Source organism: Nomascus leucogenys, chromosome 4, assembly GCF_006542625.1.
Source record: "Nomascus leucogenys isolate Asia chromosome 4, Asia_NLE_v1, whole genome shotgun sequence".
Classification (NCBI taxonomy): Eukaryota; Metazoa; Chordata; class Mammalia; order Primates; family Hylobatidae; genus Nomascus; species Nomascus leucogenys.
Window position 1 is genome coordinate 76,752,382 of NC_044384.1, and position 15,954 is coordinate 76,768,335.

General features: G+C 50.6%; 1 protein-coding gene across 2 annotated transcripts in view; it reads left to right on the forward strand.

Annotated features, from left to right (window-relative positions):
- The window catches only part of P2RX3 (purinergic receptor P2X 3), a 34,293-nt gene that overhangs the window by 450 nt on the left and 17,889 nt on the right, over positions 1-15,954 (forward strand). For both annotated transcript variants that reach the window (XR_004029584.1, XM_030810123.1), the window contains exons 2-8: positions 7,711-7,846; positions 8,283-8,354; positions 8,589-8,652; positions 9,348-9,441; positions 9,805-9,882; positions 10,961-11,102; positions 11,888-12,024. Coding sequence is in view for 1 of the 2 variants with exons in the window: in XM_030810123.1 (XP_030665983.1) it covers positions 7,711-7,846; positions 8,283-8,354; positions 8,589-8,652; positions 9,348-9,441; positions 9,805-9,882; positions 10,961-11,102; positions 11,888-12,024 (723 nt within the window). In the remaining variant the exon portion in view is untranslated. The remainder of the gene's footprint in view (positions 1-7,710; positions 7,847-8,282; positions 8,355-8,588; positions 8,653-9,347; positions 9,442-9,804; positions 9,883-10,960; positions 11,103-11,887; positions 12,025-15,954) is intronic.

Sequence of the window (15,954 nt, forward strand, 5' to 3'; positions counted from 1 at the left end):
AGCCGAGTCTTAAAGACTGGCCTCTGCCACCCCCACCTAGGACCTGAATTCACCCAGATGAATTCTTTTCCCGGTTCATCCTCCAGAGTTGAAAGTGGTTTCAAGGCACACGCTCGGAGGAGTAGGGTCCCTGCCCTGGCACTGCCCTCCACCGAGGGAGGGCTCAGGAGCTCCATCTGCACCCTCCCTGCTCTCATCTCCCCAACAAGAGAACAGGCAGACCCCCTCCCACATCTTCGAATTCCCCTCAGTCAACTCTTCGGGGTCTCAAAAAGACAAGACAGCACAGGAATAGGGAAGGGAAGGCACTGAGACAAGGGGGTGGTGGCAGGTTGATCAAGTTGGTGGCCGGGAGGGAAAGAGAGAACTGGATCCATTTTAGAATGAGGAATTTCCTTCTGGCATGGATGGGTGAGATGGTGAGAGAGAGAAGGGCAAGGGAGAAGCCCTCTGCTCTTGAACGGGAGGACAAAGAGGGAACTGCCCCTTGATGAAGAAACAAACATAGGCCCAAGGGAAGAGGGGCCAAGGAGAAAAGGAGCTTTCCTGAACGTGGTGCAGCTCCCTCCCCAGGAATCTAGAAATGCTCCTCTTTGTCAAAAGGCATAAGTTCCCTACCTCTCCTTGACCCTGTGCCATGTAACCCATCCTAGGAGTTGCTTAAGAGCCAGGAAGGTGCAACCATCCCCTCTCAGCCCCCACCGCCTGGAAGCGCGCGCACACACACACACACACACACACAAAGGGCTGTGGAGCAGACAATGGCTGGGGAAGAATGCAGGTCCTATCCTTCTTGTGGTCATTTCCACACACTGGTGGGCACCAGGAAATACAGGCAGAAACCTCAAAGATTTTCTTTCCTGGCATGCGGGTCTCCAATCTTATGCTGTTCTTTCAGACAATGAGTCTTTGCATTTGAGGCAGCAAGCCACTGACTGTGAGGAGTTAGTTCAAGCAGGTCAAAGGAGAATCCTGTGTGCCTGTGGGCTGAAGCTGCATGCAAACCTGCTTGTCTGAAAAGTTGAAGTTTATGTGAGGGTGTGGAGGGAAAGGTGGCTAGATGTGACTGTTTAGGTGATTTTTCCCTCTGTGTGCTGGGCAAGCCCTGGTAGGCTTCAGTGGGCAGGTATTGTAAAAAGGCTGCACCATCCAGTGCTCCTTTGGGAGATTTTAGAAAAGGGATTCAAGCTTTGGAATAGCATTAAATGGCCACAAAATCCCTTCCAATGTTGAGGTTTTGTGAGATACGAGGTTTGCAAATGTTCACTGTCTGTATCTCTAGAGCTTGGCTCAAAGTTGGTTCTTAAATGTTCTGTGTTCACGTGTATATTCAATGCTGTGGTTGTTTATAGCCACAAGATGGTATGTTGGCCCAGGTGAGTGCAAAAGCTGGCTCAGCACATTCCCCATCTGGCCTGGCTCCACTGGCTCCAGGCAGAGATTGATGGGGGAGAGAGTGGGCTCCTAGACCAGCCCGCTCAGCCCCCACTGCCCTTGTCTCTGTCTCATCATGATCAGATCGAATCCTCCAGTCCTCAGGGCTGGAGCCCAGCCTGCTGGAGCGAGTGTGCGAAGCTCTTTGGCATCTTAATTTCCAACCCCATCCATCTCCTAGCCTGACAGCTCCCCACGGGACACTGCCTTCCAGTTACATCGGTGCCCTCTGCAGCCCAGCCCCCTGACCTGAGTCCCATCTCGGTGTATGTGAACCCATGCACGTTGTGACTTCATGAGTCCACCATCATTAATTTAGCAAAAATGTACCAGCATCTCTGTATGCCAGGCACTGTAGACTGAGGACAGAATGGTGGGCAGAAGCAGACAGGGTCCTCGCCCTCGTGGGGCTTACAGTGGAAGGCAAGAGATAGCATTCATCTGATGATCTCTACAAATGTGAAATGTCAACTGTGGCTTGGAGGTGCACAGTTATAGGAGAGCCACTTCTGTGAAGGTGTTTGGCCCGGTCAGGGAGTAAGGGAAGGTTTTCTGGAGATGTGACATTTTAGTCAAGACCCGAAGGATGAGTAAGAGCAATCCAAGTGAAAGAGGGAAGGAAGAGAGTTCAGGGCAGAGGAACCCACCTCTGCAAAGGGAAGGAGCCTGGCAAACAGGGGAAAGAAAAGAAGGTCGTTGTGGCTGGAGCCGAGGGAGCAGAAGTGAGTGAGGGTGGTGTACGGTAGATGGGAACACACACAGAGGCTGGACCTCAGACACCCTTAGAGGGCTTTTTTTGTTTTTTTACAGGAGATGAAAAAACAGAAGCCATGGAAGCATTTTAACCCATGTGTCTGTGTGCACTTTTGTGTGTGTGCACACGTGAGTTTGAGAGAGAGAAACAGACACGATGAGATCTGAGTTGGGAAGAGCACCCGGGCTGATTCGCCTGGAAGCGGAGGGAGTAGGAGTGGGTGCAGGAAAACCTGCTACGAGGCAGTTTATGGAGAGAGGTGACAGTGGCTTGGACCCAATCGAATTTGAAGGGATTTTTAAGGCTATAGTGTTAATATTTCACTGATACTTCAATCCCTTCCCCATCATCCCAACCAGGTCGACAACCTAGACTCTGCCTAACATGAGCCCATCATTTCTCTGAGACCTTCTCAGCAACACACCACCTGGTCATCCCACATACATTCTCACCCCGCCCTCAGCTGCTTGTCTGTAGTTGACACCATTTCATCACTATTTTCCTTTACCCACTCCAGGGCACACAGAGAGGCCTGGACTTACTTGATGTTTCTCACATCTTTTCTGGGTCCAGGTGGTAATCCCCACTTGCCTCTGTGGAGTGGGACTTCCCGAGAGCCCATCCCCATTCTGGATTCTGTGGGGACCTGAGAAGTTGAAGGAAATCCCTGGGATCTGAGTCCCTGGAAGCAATAGCCTGTGCTTGGCCTGAGGTTGATTTCCAGGGCCTTCCTGGAGGAAGCTGCCTCCTTGCAAACTAGGAGGCCAGGGACTTACCAGGCCTTTGATGCCCCATTGCCCTGAAGGGTCACTGGTGGCTGCTGGAGCCTCTGACCCTGTCACAGCCCTGCCCTGCCTGCCCTGTTCCTCCCTCATACAAGACCCAGTCCACAAACTTGCCATCTGTACAGCCCCATGCTTTGGTTCACAATATGCAGCCTCATTTCAGATCTTAGGTGGGAGTTCAATACATAAAGCAGGTAAAAGGGAGGAGCTGCTCTGGTTTAAAGAGAAGGATCTGGAATCCTACCTTCTTGGCTCTCCACTCCATCCTCAGCCCAGGGTATCACTGTGAGGCACCTTGTCAGCACAATTAAGTGACTGATATGGTGGGAAGAGCTGTTATGGTGGGAAGAACTGTTGCGCTGCCCCATCTTTTTTTTTTTTTTTTTTTTTTTTTTTTTGAGACGGAGCCTTGCCCTGTCCCTCAGGCCGGAGTGCAGTGGCGCAATCTCGACTAACGGCAACCTCCGCCTCCTGGGTTCAAGCGATTCTCCTGCCTCAGCCTCCCTGGTAGCTGGGACTACAGGCGTGTGCCACGACGCCTGGCTAATTTTTGTATTTTTAGTAGAGATGGGGTTTCACCATGTTGGCCAGGCTGGTCTCAAACTCCTGACCTCAAGTGATCCACCGGTCTCAGCCCTCCCAAAGCAGGGATTACAACATGAGTCACCATGCCTGGCCGGATGCCCCATCTGGACCAGTAATCCTGGTCCAGAGAGAGGAGTGACTCTCATTCCTGCCTGCCCTCTCCCCCAATATGGAACATAGAGCACTTGGTTAGAAGCCTGGCTCTGACACCAACTAGGAGAGGGCCTCCTAAGAGTGACTTTACATCTCAAAGTCTCAGTCCCCATATCTGTAAAATGGATTTAGGAATACCTCCTCCCTGGGAGTTATAGGGAGGGGAGGTAACATATGTGAAGTGCCTTGCGGAGACGGTGACTCAGTAATAGATGGCAACTGTGACTACTTCACAAAGACCCAACCATCACCCCTCCCCCTTTCCCTCTGCCCAGCTCACACCTTCCTAAGAGACCCCTCTCCTCCTCCCACACACACAGCGTGCACTCTTCACACCCACTCCCCAGCCTCCCCCTTGACTCTCTGGGGGCGGATGGGAGGGTGCTGGGGCGCGGCTCTGGCCTCTCTCCTGCACATCCCACCTGCCAAGGAGCTGCCACACGCCTTCCGCTCTATAAATAATAAACCATGAATGCGAGAAGAAAATAGTCAGAGCAGCAGAGTAAATGCCAAGAATTGAAGGCTCAGGCCTGCCCTAGCTCCTGAGCCCTGGCCTCCAGAGACAGACGCAGCCCCTCCGTTCTGGAAATGAAGCATCCCCTTCTTTCTAGCTGCCTTGATGACATCCTGAGGCCCCGTGAGGCCATTGAAATTCTTCCACTTGTTATTTAAGTCAGAGAGAGAATTCTAATATGGCCTCTCCGCCCCACTGGGCACAAGAAGGAGCCCTGAAGGAGGAGGAGGAGGTAGGAGATTGGTTGATTGTTCCTTGGAGTCCTCGGCTCTTTCCTCCTGAGACTATCCTAAGCCAGGAGGTGCTTTCACTGGTGATGGAGCAGGAGCTGGTAGGAAAAGCACGGGGTCCTGTTCAGGGGGCCAGCATGGCCTGGCTTTGAGCTGGGACACAGCTAGAGACCTTCGAGTGAAGGGGCTGTGAGTGGTCTGGAGCAGGTTGCCTGGTTAGAGCCGACATACCAGCTGTGAAATCCTGGGCAAGTTAACACCCTCTCTGTGCCTCAGTTTCCTCATTCGTGACATGAAAGTAATAACGAAGCTGTCTCAGTAAGAATGCAGTGAAAGATTCAGCTTAGCGTGTGCCGCATTGGTTATATAATAGTAATCTGAACTCCGCATCTCCAAATGTTCCTGGACTTTAAGGACGCAGGGCAGGGGCCTCAGAAAACCATTTCCTTAGGTCGACACTGAGAAATATGTCTATTCTGTGGCTAGGCACATTGAGGCTCAGTTCCAGAAGGGTGTGTTTAGACCACAGTTTGCGCTCTGCGAATGTACAGCTGCGGCCAACAGCCATCTTAGCTGGAAGCAGAGAGCCTAGGCCCCAGACCTCACTCCCGTCACTCTGCAGGGCCCCAGGCTGTGAGCTAATAATGCTCATTTGGGTTTCCTGTGACAGGGAGGCTCCCTTCTCTTCTGCTAGGATGTAATTTGGCAGATGGGATTTCTATCTGTACGTGAGGCATACTTCCTTGCGAAATCTGAATGAAACCCCTCCCCTTCCAAAAAAAGAAGAAAAGTGCTGGGAGATAAAGCAGCACCACAAAGCCCCATAGAAGGCGGTGTGCATGAGAGCATTTTACAAGCATGCAAGTCACTCTAAGTGGTGCATTAATCAGGATGCCGCCTGCCTGCTCTAAAGCAGCAATAGGAAAACAGGTAACGGGTTTAAAGCCATATGCCGTTGCTGTGACTACACCCTTTCTCTCCTGCTCAAGAAATCATTCAAGAAATACTACCAAAAAAATGATAAATATGTGAGGTAGTAAATGTGATCATTAGCATGGCATAATCATTCCACGAGGTACAGGCATATCAAAACACCCACATTGTGCCCCATGAATACATACAATTGTTACTTAACAATAATAAATAAGGCTGGGCATGGTGGATCCCACCCGTAATCCCAGCACTTTGGGAGGCCAAGGCAGGCAGATCGCTTGAGGCCAGGAGTTTGAGACCAGCCTGGCCAACATGGAAAAACCCCGTCTCTACTAAAAACAAAAAAGTTAGCCAGGCATGGTGGTGCCAGCTACTCAGGAGGCTGAGGCACGAGAATCACTTGAGCCCAGGAGGCAGAGGTTGCAGTGAGCCGAGATGGTGCCAGTGCCTGGGTAACAGAGTGACACCCTGTCTGAAATAATAATAATAAATAGTATTTATTTATCAAAAATTTAAACTTAAATTAGAATAAAAAGAAAAAAAGATTCCAGTGAGCAAAGGAAGACCCATGATGGGGATAACGCCAAACCCTCTCACTGAAAACTGAACAAAGAGCCACTTGCAAATATCTGCTGGGGTTTGCAGTAAATAGGATTGTGGTGTCCAAACTATAAGTGGTTGGGACCCCCGGTACATTCTGGGAGCTGCTGCTCTTTGCATGTTCCAACAGTAGGTGACCCCAGAGATCATTCAGTCCAACCTCCACCTGAGGAAGGGGCCTCCTCTCAGCACACCTGCCAGGTGAGCAACACGCTGTCCTGGAGTCTTCCCAGACGTGTGGCACGCATGTGGTGACTTCCCGCAGCAGCCAGTTCTGGGATTGAAGTCCTCACCCACCTCCTTATAGAATTCTCAGGTCAGCCCAGCTCCTGCCTCTGCAGCTTCCCAGCCTCTAACTCCTACGGCTTTGTCTTCTCTGGGCTACACAGTCTCAAATTCCTTCCACTCACCTCCATCTGGTGTGGTTTTCCAACCTCGTGCCACCCTGGTTAGAAGCAGAAAATGCCCTCACCCAGCATTTCCAAAAGTGTGCTCCTCAGTTCCGTGAGAGGTCACCAGTATTTCTCCAAGACTGGCTTTTGTGGTCAAATAAGATTGAGAGACAGTGAGGTTAACAAAATGTAACAGATGTATTTATTTGTTTACACTGTATGTTTCTCGGGGAGGGAGGAGGGTTGCATGGCATTTTCTAAACGTATTTGATGAGGTTTTCTCATCTGTCGAATGGGGATGGTGGCAGCATCTTACCTCCCAGTGTGCCATCAGGAACAAAGGCAATCTTGCCAAAGGCTGGAAGTGTGGGATTAAGTGAGGCTGAGCGGGGACTTCAGCCTTGAGAGCTGTGATTGGCGATTTCAAATGGAAAGGCAGGCACTTTATAGGAAAGCAGAGGCACGAGTTGCCAGTAAGTATCTGCAGGCCCTTCTTGCTCAAGGCCGGGAAAGTCTGAGAAGGAAGGTAGGGATGGAAGAAGGGAAGGCCTCATCCACGTGGTCCCATAATGGCTTAAAGCTGCAGGAAGGAGCCAGTACAGGTAAATGACCACTGGGTGGCAGCACAATCCAAGGAATAAGATCAGACTCCTCCTCTTCCCCCAGCCCCCCACCTTCAACCCAACTCCTTTACCTACCAGGTAAAAGCTCAGCCGCTGTCCCCACTTCCTCCTCTGTTCTCATCTGACACCTGGGCAGATAGATTCTGCCAAGCACCCAGCTCCCAAGGACCTTTATTGATTTGTTTACTGAGCTACTTTGTGTTGGGCATTAGGGTACAGCCGTGGGCCAAGGCTGGAATGCACGGGAGCAGAGGCCTGGGATTGTCTGTCCTTCTGTCTCCTGGGTGCCTGCCAGAGAAGTGGCCCCCATCAGCAGCATGGAATGACTTTGAGCCATGCATTCTCAATGGGGCCATATGGCCCCCGAGGAGGCGAAAATTGGTTCTCACTCTTTTTATTCATAAAGCACAAATTTGCATACAGTACATAAACAGATAGCTGTGATATCAGAGTTTCATGGAGGAGGGGGCCACTAGGGGAGAAAATGTCTAGAAAGGCACCTGAGGGGCAGTAATGGGACAAAAGGTGGAGAAACGCTATTCTAAGTCAACCAAGGGCTCACTCTAGGTCTCACACCTCCAGAAGGAACCACCCGCACACCCTGCCAGGCATGGCCAAGTGTTGGCAGGAAGGTGTCCTCTCCCACCTTCTGTCTGCCGGGTCTATGGACTCCTCTCTTTCTCTTCATTTATGCTCTCCTGCTCCAGGTGGGTTTTCTTGCACGAGAAGGCATACCAGGTACGGGACACAGCCATTGAGTCCTCGGTGGTAACCAAGGTGAAGGGCTCCGGACTCTACGCCAACAGGGTCATGGATGTGTCTGATTATGTGACGCCACCTCAGGTATGGTCCCCCTACCCAGAGAGGCATGTGGATGCCCAGACGCTGGGCAGGTTGGAAGGGAGAAAGCAAGCAAAGAGTGCCAGTGGAATTCCCAAACTAGAATCCATGATGTCACTAATCCAGAGGAACTCTCCCCCAGCAGCTGAGAGCTGTGCGGGAGTTTGGGCCTGCGGTGTGAGGCATCAGGAAAGCTGGGTTCCTCTCCAGGCTCTGCCACAACTTGTAATGCAATCAAGGACCACACACACGGGGGAAGGGGGCCATGTGGGTGGCTGCAAAGAGCCAGCTCTGCCCCTCACCAGCCCTGTGACCTTGGCCAAGTCACTAGACACAAGCCTCGCTTTCCTCATCTGTAGAGTGGGGATAATCAATTATAGTCCCTGTCTCACAGATTGGGACTGCTGGATGTTTTTCTCTCCCTTCTTCTCCCCGCAAGGGCACCTCGGTCTTTGTCATCATCACCAAGATGATTGTTACTGAAAATCAGATGCAAGGATTCTGCCCAGAGGTGAGGGGAGGAGAGAGGTTGGGTGAAGCAGGTCAAGGCTGAAAATGTTGGTGGGAGTGGGAGTGGTGGCAGGGAGGGGCGGGGTATGAGCAGAGGCCCCAAGTCTGGCCTTGCAGCTGGGACCTGGGACCTCCACCCTCCTGAGGCTGCTGGTTGTGGGGAGGTCGTGGGAGCCGAGGGGCTCACCAGGCCAGTACAGTGTCCTTCACCAACCTGTGACCCGTCTGCCCACAGAGTGAGGAGAAATACCGCTGTGTATCAGACAGCCAGTGCGGGCCTGAGCGCTTCCCAGGCGGGGGTGAGTCCAGCCCCTTCCCCACCCCACAATCCCAAGTGTTAGTGGGACCAATGGGGGAGATCCCATCGTTGGAGAGGGAGTGGGAACCAGCCTGTTCCATGTCATTCTGCTGGCATTTACAGATGCTCCCTGGGTGCCACACCCAGCGGGTGCTACAAAGGTGGCATGGGCCCTGTCCCCAGAGGAGTTCCCAGTCTAGGATGGTGGTGACAGACAGGGGTGCTTGAAGTGGCATGTGCTGTCCAGGAGGTACAAAGGACTGTGGAGCCTGGGGGAGGGGGAGAGATTGCTTCTGGGTAGGCGGTACCCAAAGGTTTCCTTGAGGCGGTGACATTTGGGATGGTCCCTGAAGATGAATAGGATTTGGCAGGACAGAGGGGGCTTCAAAAAGTGCATTCCAGACAGAAGGAACAGCTGCAGCACAGACTCAGAGGCAAGGAAGGAAGAGCAAGAAGAAGAGGGGTCCTCAGGGTTGCTGGGGCTCAGAGTACATGAAAGAAAGGCTGTCACCTCCCTTTGGCTGGGTCTGGGGCTCAGGAGAAGCAGCAGGAGAGAAGTTAGATCCCTTTTCCCTGCCGGTTCTTTTCCCCCACTTGCCAGGGTCCCTGATGGGGGGAAGGAAGGGAAGAGGGAGGAAGGGAAGGGAGAGGAGCAAAGGGCAGGCAGCCACCCAGCAGCTGTGGCTCTCACTTTAGGGATCCTCACTGGCCGCTGCGTGAACTACAGCTCTGTGCTCCGGACCTGTGAGATCCAGGGCTGGTGCCCCACGGAAGTGGACACGGTGGAAACGTAAGGCTCCAAGCCAGATGGGAGGAGACAGGCCCCCACCTCAGCTTCCCTTTGCCCATGTGGGAGCCGTGTGTCTCTGAGCTTGAGGAGGGTCTGTGACTCTCTCTGGTGTTGACCCTTCCTGGTGTGGGAGGTGACCTCAGGCCCAGGGTGTCATCTTCCCCAGCCCACCCACCTGCCTCCTCCTCCCGCTCTGACGCTCAGGCACAGACAGCCCCTTCCTATGGCCCGCTCTCAAAGTACCCTTTATCTATAAGAAGTCTCCCTTTGGAGGCACCCACCAGGAAAAGTCGCCCTGGGATAAAAGCCTTCATTTCCTCCTCTTCTTCCGGGAAAGCTAAGGCCTCCTGTGCTCACCCACAGGCCCATCATGATGGAAGCTGAGAACTTCACTATTTTCATCAAGAACAGCATCCGTTTCCCCCTCTTCAACTTTGAGAAGTGAGTCCCCACTTCTTCCCTAAAGCCAAGATGCAGGCGCCCCCAGCCCTGCCAACCTGTTTTCAGGGAAGTGGAGATGCCCCCTCGCCACAGCTCTTCCCACTTTTGCTCCGCTGACCCATCTCCCTGGGGCTTCCATTCCCAATCTCCCAGCGGGCCTTGGCCACTGAGGATCAGGTGAAATTTGGGGTCAGTTTCTCTGCCAGCCTCCCCGCCTTGGGGCTCAGACCCAAACGGGAGTTTTGCTTGGGGTAGGAGAGGGACAACTTAGGCCTAGTCCTGGGTCAAGGATGCCTTCAACGGTTGAAACCCTTTCGGTCTCGTCCCATTTCTTTTTCCCCACATCTAGCCCATGTGTGGAAATCCCTTTTCTCTTAGTCAGTTCAGCCCCCATTCATTGACTTATTCATTCCACAGCTACTTGGTGGGCATTGGCCATGTGCAGAGGGCAATGCCAGTCACTACAGAAGTGCACTAGGCCAGGCGCAGTGGCAAACGCCTGTAATCCCTGCACTTTGGGAGGCTGAGATGGGTGGATCACGAAGTCAGGAGTTTGATACCAGCCTGGCGAACATGGTGAAACCCCGTCTCTACAAAAAAATACAAAAAAAAAAAAAAAATTAGCCAGGCGCCATGGCGCACCCCTGTAATCCCAGCTACTTGGGAGACTGAGGCAGGAGAATCGCTTGAACCTGGGAGGCGGAGGCTGCAGTGAGCTGAGATCAGCCACCGCACTCCAGCCTGGGCAACAGACCGAGACTCCGCAAAAAAAAAAAAAAAAAAAAAAAAAATACACAGAGTAACCAGGAATGATTCCTGCCCTCCCGAACTCCCAGCCTGGCAGCTGGAGATTAGTCACCGACATACATCACCCTGATACAGGGAAGGGGGTGATGGGGCACCAGAAAGATGCAGGGAAAGGAAAGAGAGAAGGGAGATGGCGAGGTCTAGATGAAGGCAGAGGGGTCAGATCCCCCCTAGGCGTGGAGGGCCCTGAGGCTCCGGAAGGCGGGGAGAGATTGCACAAGCCGATCTTCCCATGAACCCTGGGCTGACCTCTCTCTCTGCTCCTCCCCAGGGGAAACCTCCTTCCCAACCTGACAGCCAGGGACATGAAGACCTGCCGCTTCCACCCGGACAAGGACCCTTTCTGCCCCATCTTGCGGGTAGGGGACGTGGTCAAGTTTGCGGGGCAGGATTTTGCCAAACTGGCTCGCACGGTGAGGACCTAGCCACTCTTCCGCGACCCCAAACTCCCCAACTTCAGCCCTTACCCAGATTTCAGGGCCCTTTGGCCGGCACTGGCCAGGAGCCTCCGCGAGACAGCGCCACCTGGTGGAAGCATCCCAGGCCTGGCTTTGTGCCTGAATCCTTTCTGCTCTCCCAGCGCAGAGCGGTCTTGCCCCCCGCCCCGGCCGAGCCCACCTTTCTGAAGCCTCAGTTTCTCACTCCCATTTCACACTTCACCTCAGGGAGAGACCTTAGATCTGTAGTAAGCCCCAAACGATGGGAAAGTAGACCTGTGGCCACTTTCTCCTGCATTGTAGCTAAAGGACTGAAGATCCCAAAATTAGGATCTGTCGCCCAGGCTAGAGTGCATGGCGCGATTTCGGCTCACTGCAACCTCCGCCTCCCGGGTTCACGCCATTCTCCTGCCTCAGCCTCCCGAGTAACTGGGACCACGCCTGGCTAATTTTTGGTATTTTTAGTAGAGTCAGGGGTTCACCGTGTTAGCCAGGATGGTCTCGATCTCCTGACCTCGTGATCCGCCCGCCTCGGCCTCCCAAAGTGCTGGGATTACAGGCGTGAGCCACCGCTCCCGGCCACCACAGCACTTCTTTAATGAGCGGCATATGACACGTCACTTTCCGTTCTCCCTGCCTCCGTCTCCCACCTGGAGGATGGGAGGAAATCGTTTGTCACGACCTCCACCCCAACCCCACCCTGGCCCAGTGCAGGGAGTCAGAGGGCGAGGGGAAAGCTCATACCCGGCCCGTTTCTTCAGGGGGGAGTTCTGGGCATTAAGATCGGCTGGGTGTGCGACTTGGACAAGGCCTGGGACCAGTGCATCCCCAAATACTCCTTCACCCGGCTCGACAGCGTTTCTGAGAAGAGCAGCGTGTCCCCAGGCTACAACTTCAGGTAATTCCCTGTCTCCTGGGACATCAGGAGAAGAAGGTGCGGGCTGTTAACAGCAATGTTTATTGGGGAGACAAGATCCCACATCCATCCACCCACCCCTGGCCCCAAGTCCCACCTCAGGTTTCATTTCAAATCAGGAAGGACTCTCTAACAGCCATTAGGATCTAGCTGGTTGTCCTGGGAGACAGTGTCTCCTTATCACTGAAGGGGAACACGCCAAGGATTCCTGCTGCAGGTCAGTAGTTAGAAGAGAGGGCCAAGGTCTCTTGAAATGCTGGGGTTCTGCGATTCTTTGCCTGTTCCTAACGCTGGCCTGAAACTGTAACGTGCTTAAGTGACTTCCAGATAGGCCCATTCCCTGCCCTGGGCCTGAATTTTCTAAGGTTTCTTGCTCTACAAAGTAAGGGTGATAACTGGTATCATTTTACATTTTACAAGATGGCAACTTTGCATTTCTGTCCGCAAACATGTGTCACCAGTAGCAATTATAATTGTCAGTGGTTCTTCGATGCCTCTCCAAACGAGAACTCAGACCAGTCTTTAAATATCATCCCAATGGCTTTGAGACTTCAGGGATCTTTTCGGGTTTTGTTTTGTTTTGTTTTTCCATTTTGAAGAAAGGGAGAGAGGAATCAGAGGACAAACTGTTTGGTAGCAACTGAAAGTGCTTGAACAAGCCATTGGTCTTCTCCCATCCTGATTTCCCCACCTATGAAATTGTGATAGTACCGCTGTGATCTTCAGGATTCAGTTAACCAGTGTGTGAAAAGCTTCAGCTTTCTGTTTTGTTTCTGTCTTTGTTTTTTTCTGAATCATTCATTTATTGATTCATCCATTAAACATGTACCATTTGTCTACTACATGCTAAGGACCATACTCAGTTATCTTAGGTAAGCAGTTCTTAAAGTGTAGGCTACAAGGTCAACACTACTTATTAAAGGTTTTGTTTTCTTTTTAATTGATAAATAACAATTGTATATATATATATAGGATACAATGTGATGTTTTGATACACGTATACATTGTGGATTTCCCCCAATTTTTGAAGATCCTGAAGCTTCTGGCAGGGCCCTGTTTAAGTACACAGCATTATACACTAAACAGCTTAAATAGACCAAATAGGCAGTGACCAGGGAAAAAAAACACATAAGAATATATTTCATTTACATTTGAACATAAGAATATATATTTGAATATAGTCAAATAAATGTTACTCAAATTTCCTTTGTTGAGGTGGTAGTTTCTGATACAATGGCATACATAAGCCAAAAATAATCATTTCACCTTTTTAAAATGTTAATTTATAACTTAAAAAAATAATCACCCACCCCATTAAGCTTTATATTTAATAGTTTAAAATATACATGTGTATTCTCTGGAAAGAAGAATCTTTAAAAATTGAAAGTACTTTCATAATCAACTCCAAACTTTAAAAAAACCATAGGAAACAACACATATTTTAAAGTAGGTTAAAAATACTGTTCGGCTCACTGGCAGAAATTGGCATATTTATTCAGTTGGTATATCACACTGAGATCAATACAAAGGATATTTGTATGGTGGCTTAAAATAGTAACTATTAATAAAATTCTCATGATCTAAAATGCAAGTTTTCATCTTCATAACCTCCCTTTGGCCATTGGGAATTCTTTAATCCTCCAAATAACTCATTTGGCAGGAAAGCTTATGAAGAATGTGAATATTATAAAGACCCCCAACTACGGATATCATACAGTTTTAGAACAGCATCTCTCATCTAAAGAAGAATTGGTCTGAAGTTCTTTATCTCCAATTTATTGCACTGTGGCTGCCTTCCCTCCCTCCCCACCTGAGCACAGAAGGATGTGAGATAGACCTGGTCCTAAATAAGCTTGGAGGGTATTTGGGGAGGCAGGACAGAGTGTCTCCAAAGATCCTGCCTGCATAATTCCCAGAGGCCTAAGAGAAACCACTCCCTCTTAGGATCTCAGATAAGTGACTCCCCCAACAAAGCCCCCCAGGCCAGAGAAGAAGGAAGCACAGCTGCTTAGTTTGACCCTTGTGATTTAAAAGTTTCCAGAGGGCCCAAGTAATAGCCTGACACCGGGGGACATCTGATATCCGTGGCAAGCAGAGGGCTCTGCCCAAGCCCCTTCCCATCCCTTCACCTGGGTGCCCACCCACCACCCTCATGCAACCCTCAAACTACTGGCACCCAAGGCTAAGCTAAGAGCCCACGTGTGGGAGGCTGCAAAGCCGTCTTTCTGAATGCTGGAATAAGAGAGAAAGAAGGGTCACAAAGCCAGGTTCAGTGCAGGGCACAGTGCACTTTCTGTGATATGGTAAAATTTACTCTGTTTTTTAGCATCTCACCAAGCTACTTATCAGTAGAAACCGTACTAGTCACCCTGTGTGCAAAACGTTTTGTGTGCTTCAGCTCAGCGCTCCTTGCCCGCCCAACAAAGTAGATGCTGCAACATCCCCCCCAACTTTACCGAGGAGAAGATGGAGTCTCACTGTTAAATAACGTTCTCAAAGTCACAAAGCAAGCAAGAGGGGGAGCCTGGATTCAAAACATATTTCTTTGGATGATCTCCACCCCAGCCAGGAAGATTAGGGACATTTGTACTTGTTAATCCTCAGAAAAAAAAAAAAAAAGCATGCCTATGTGGTTGATACTTTCATCCCTGCTTAAAAACAAAGAATCTAAGTTCCAGGGAGATTTAAAGACTAGCAGATGCAGGCAGCACAATTCATAGCCTGGCCTTTTGTCTCCCAAACAAATTCATTTGCCGCTCCCTCCAACAGAGGCAGATTTTTCAACACCCCTACTGTTGCCGTTTGCTCTGGAGGGAATGGAATTATTCAGCCAAGATTCGGCCTTGCTTGAATCCGCTAACTAAGACATCCAGAGGCAGCTAGAGATTCACATTTCCATCACTAATTACATTCGCAGCTCCCTTCCAAATGTCACTCCCCCCCGCCCCTACTTTTTGTAGCTCTTTGCCTGCAGAATCAGAGATTTTGAGAATTTATAGCTGTTGAAGTTCCCTTGCAGTCACCCAGAGTAAGGCGGTCACTTTGCAGATGAGGAAGCGGAAGTTCCAAAGGGGGCATCTTAGAGTAGCCTCAGAGGTCATTGGATCTCAACTTCTAATGCGACCCTTGTGATTTAAAAGAGTTTACAGAGGGCCCATGTAATCACCCTGACACTGGGGGATATCTGATATCCATGGCAAGCAAATTGGCCTGCTCCAGTCATTGGAAAGGTGACCTCAAATTGAGCCAAAATGTGTCTCCCTTCAACTCCTCTCCAGTGTACTTGGTAGTGTCCATGCAAGTTAATCTTTATTTTTGTGATCCCCTAAAGATTCTGTTCTTCCCCTACCTGAAATTTAGTGGAGAGATTTTATTTTTACTCCTTGGTCTGTTCTGCGTGGCTAAAGACTCCGTGGGCCGCTTTAACTTCGTATTTTTATGAAGCCTCTTTCCAAGCACACTGAGATTGCAGTTGGTGGGGTCATCTGGATTTCTAGCAGACAAAGTGCAGCAATTTCTAAAAATAAGAACTGTTGAGAATCACCAGTTCAGTGCCGCACAAGTGAAAGGCGCCCTCAGCAGAGCCCTGCAGTTCTTCAGGAGGCTGTCTTCTCTGTTGACAAGGTTTCTGTGGCCCAGGTAGACCCTCAATTCACAGGAGCAGGATTTTAACAAGAGTACTGTATTTCCCAATGTCCTGGGAGCAGGTGATGTTGTGTGTGTGTGAGTGTGTGTGCACATGCGAGTTCGTGAGAGTGGGTGTATTTGTTAGTGGGTGAATGTGTGAGGCTGAGAGTGAGTGTGTCAGTGTGTGTGTGTATGCGTGAGTGTATAGGCATTGATGGTGCAATGACAGATTAAAAATACTGTATCCGTCAGGGTCCCCGCAGGAAACAGATGGCACATTCTAAC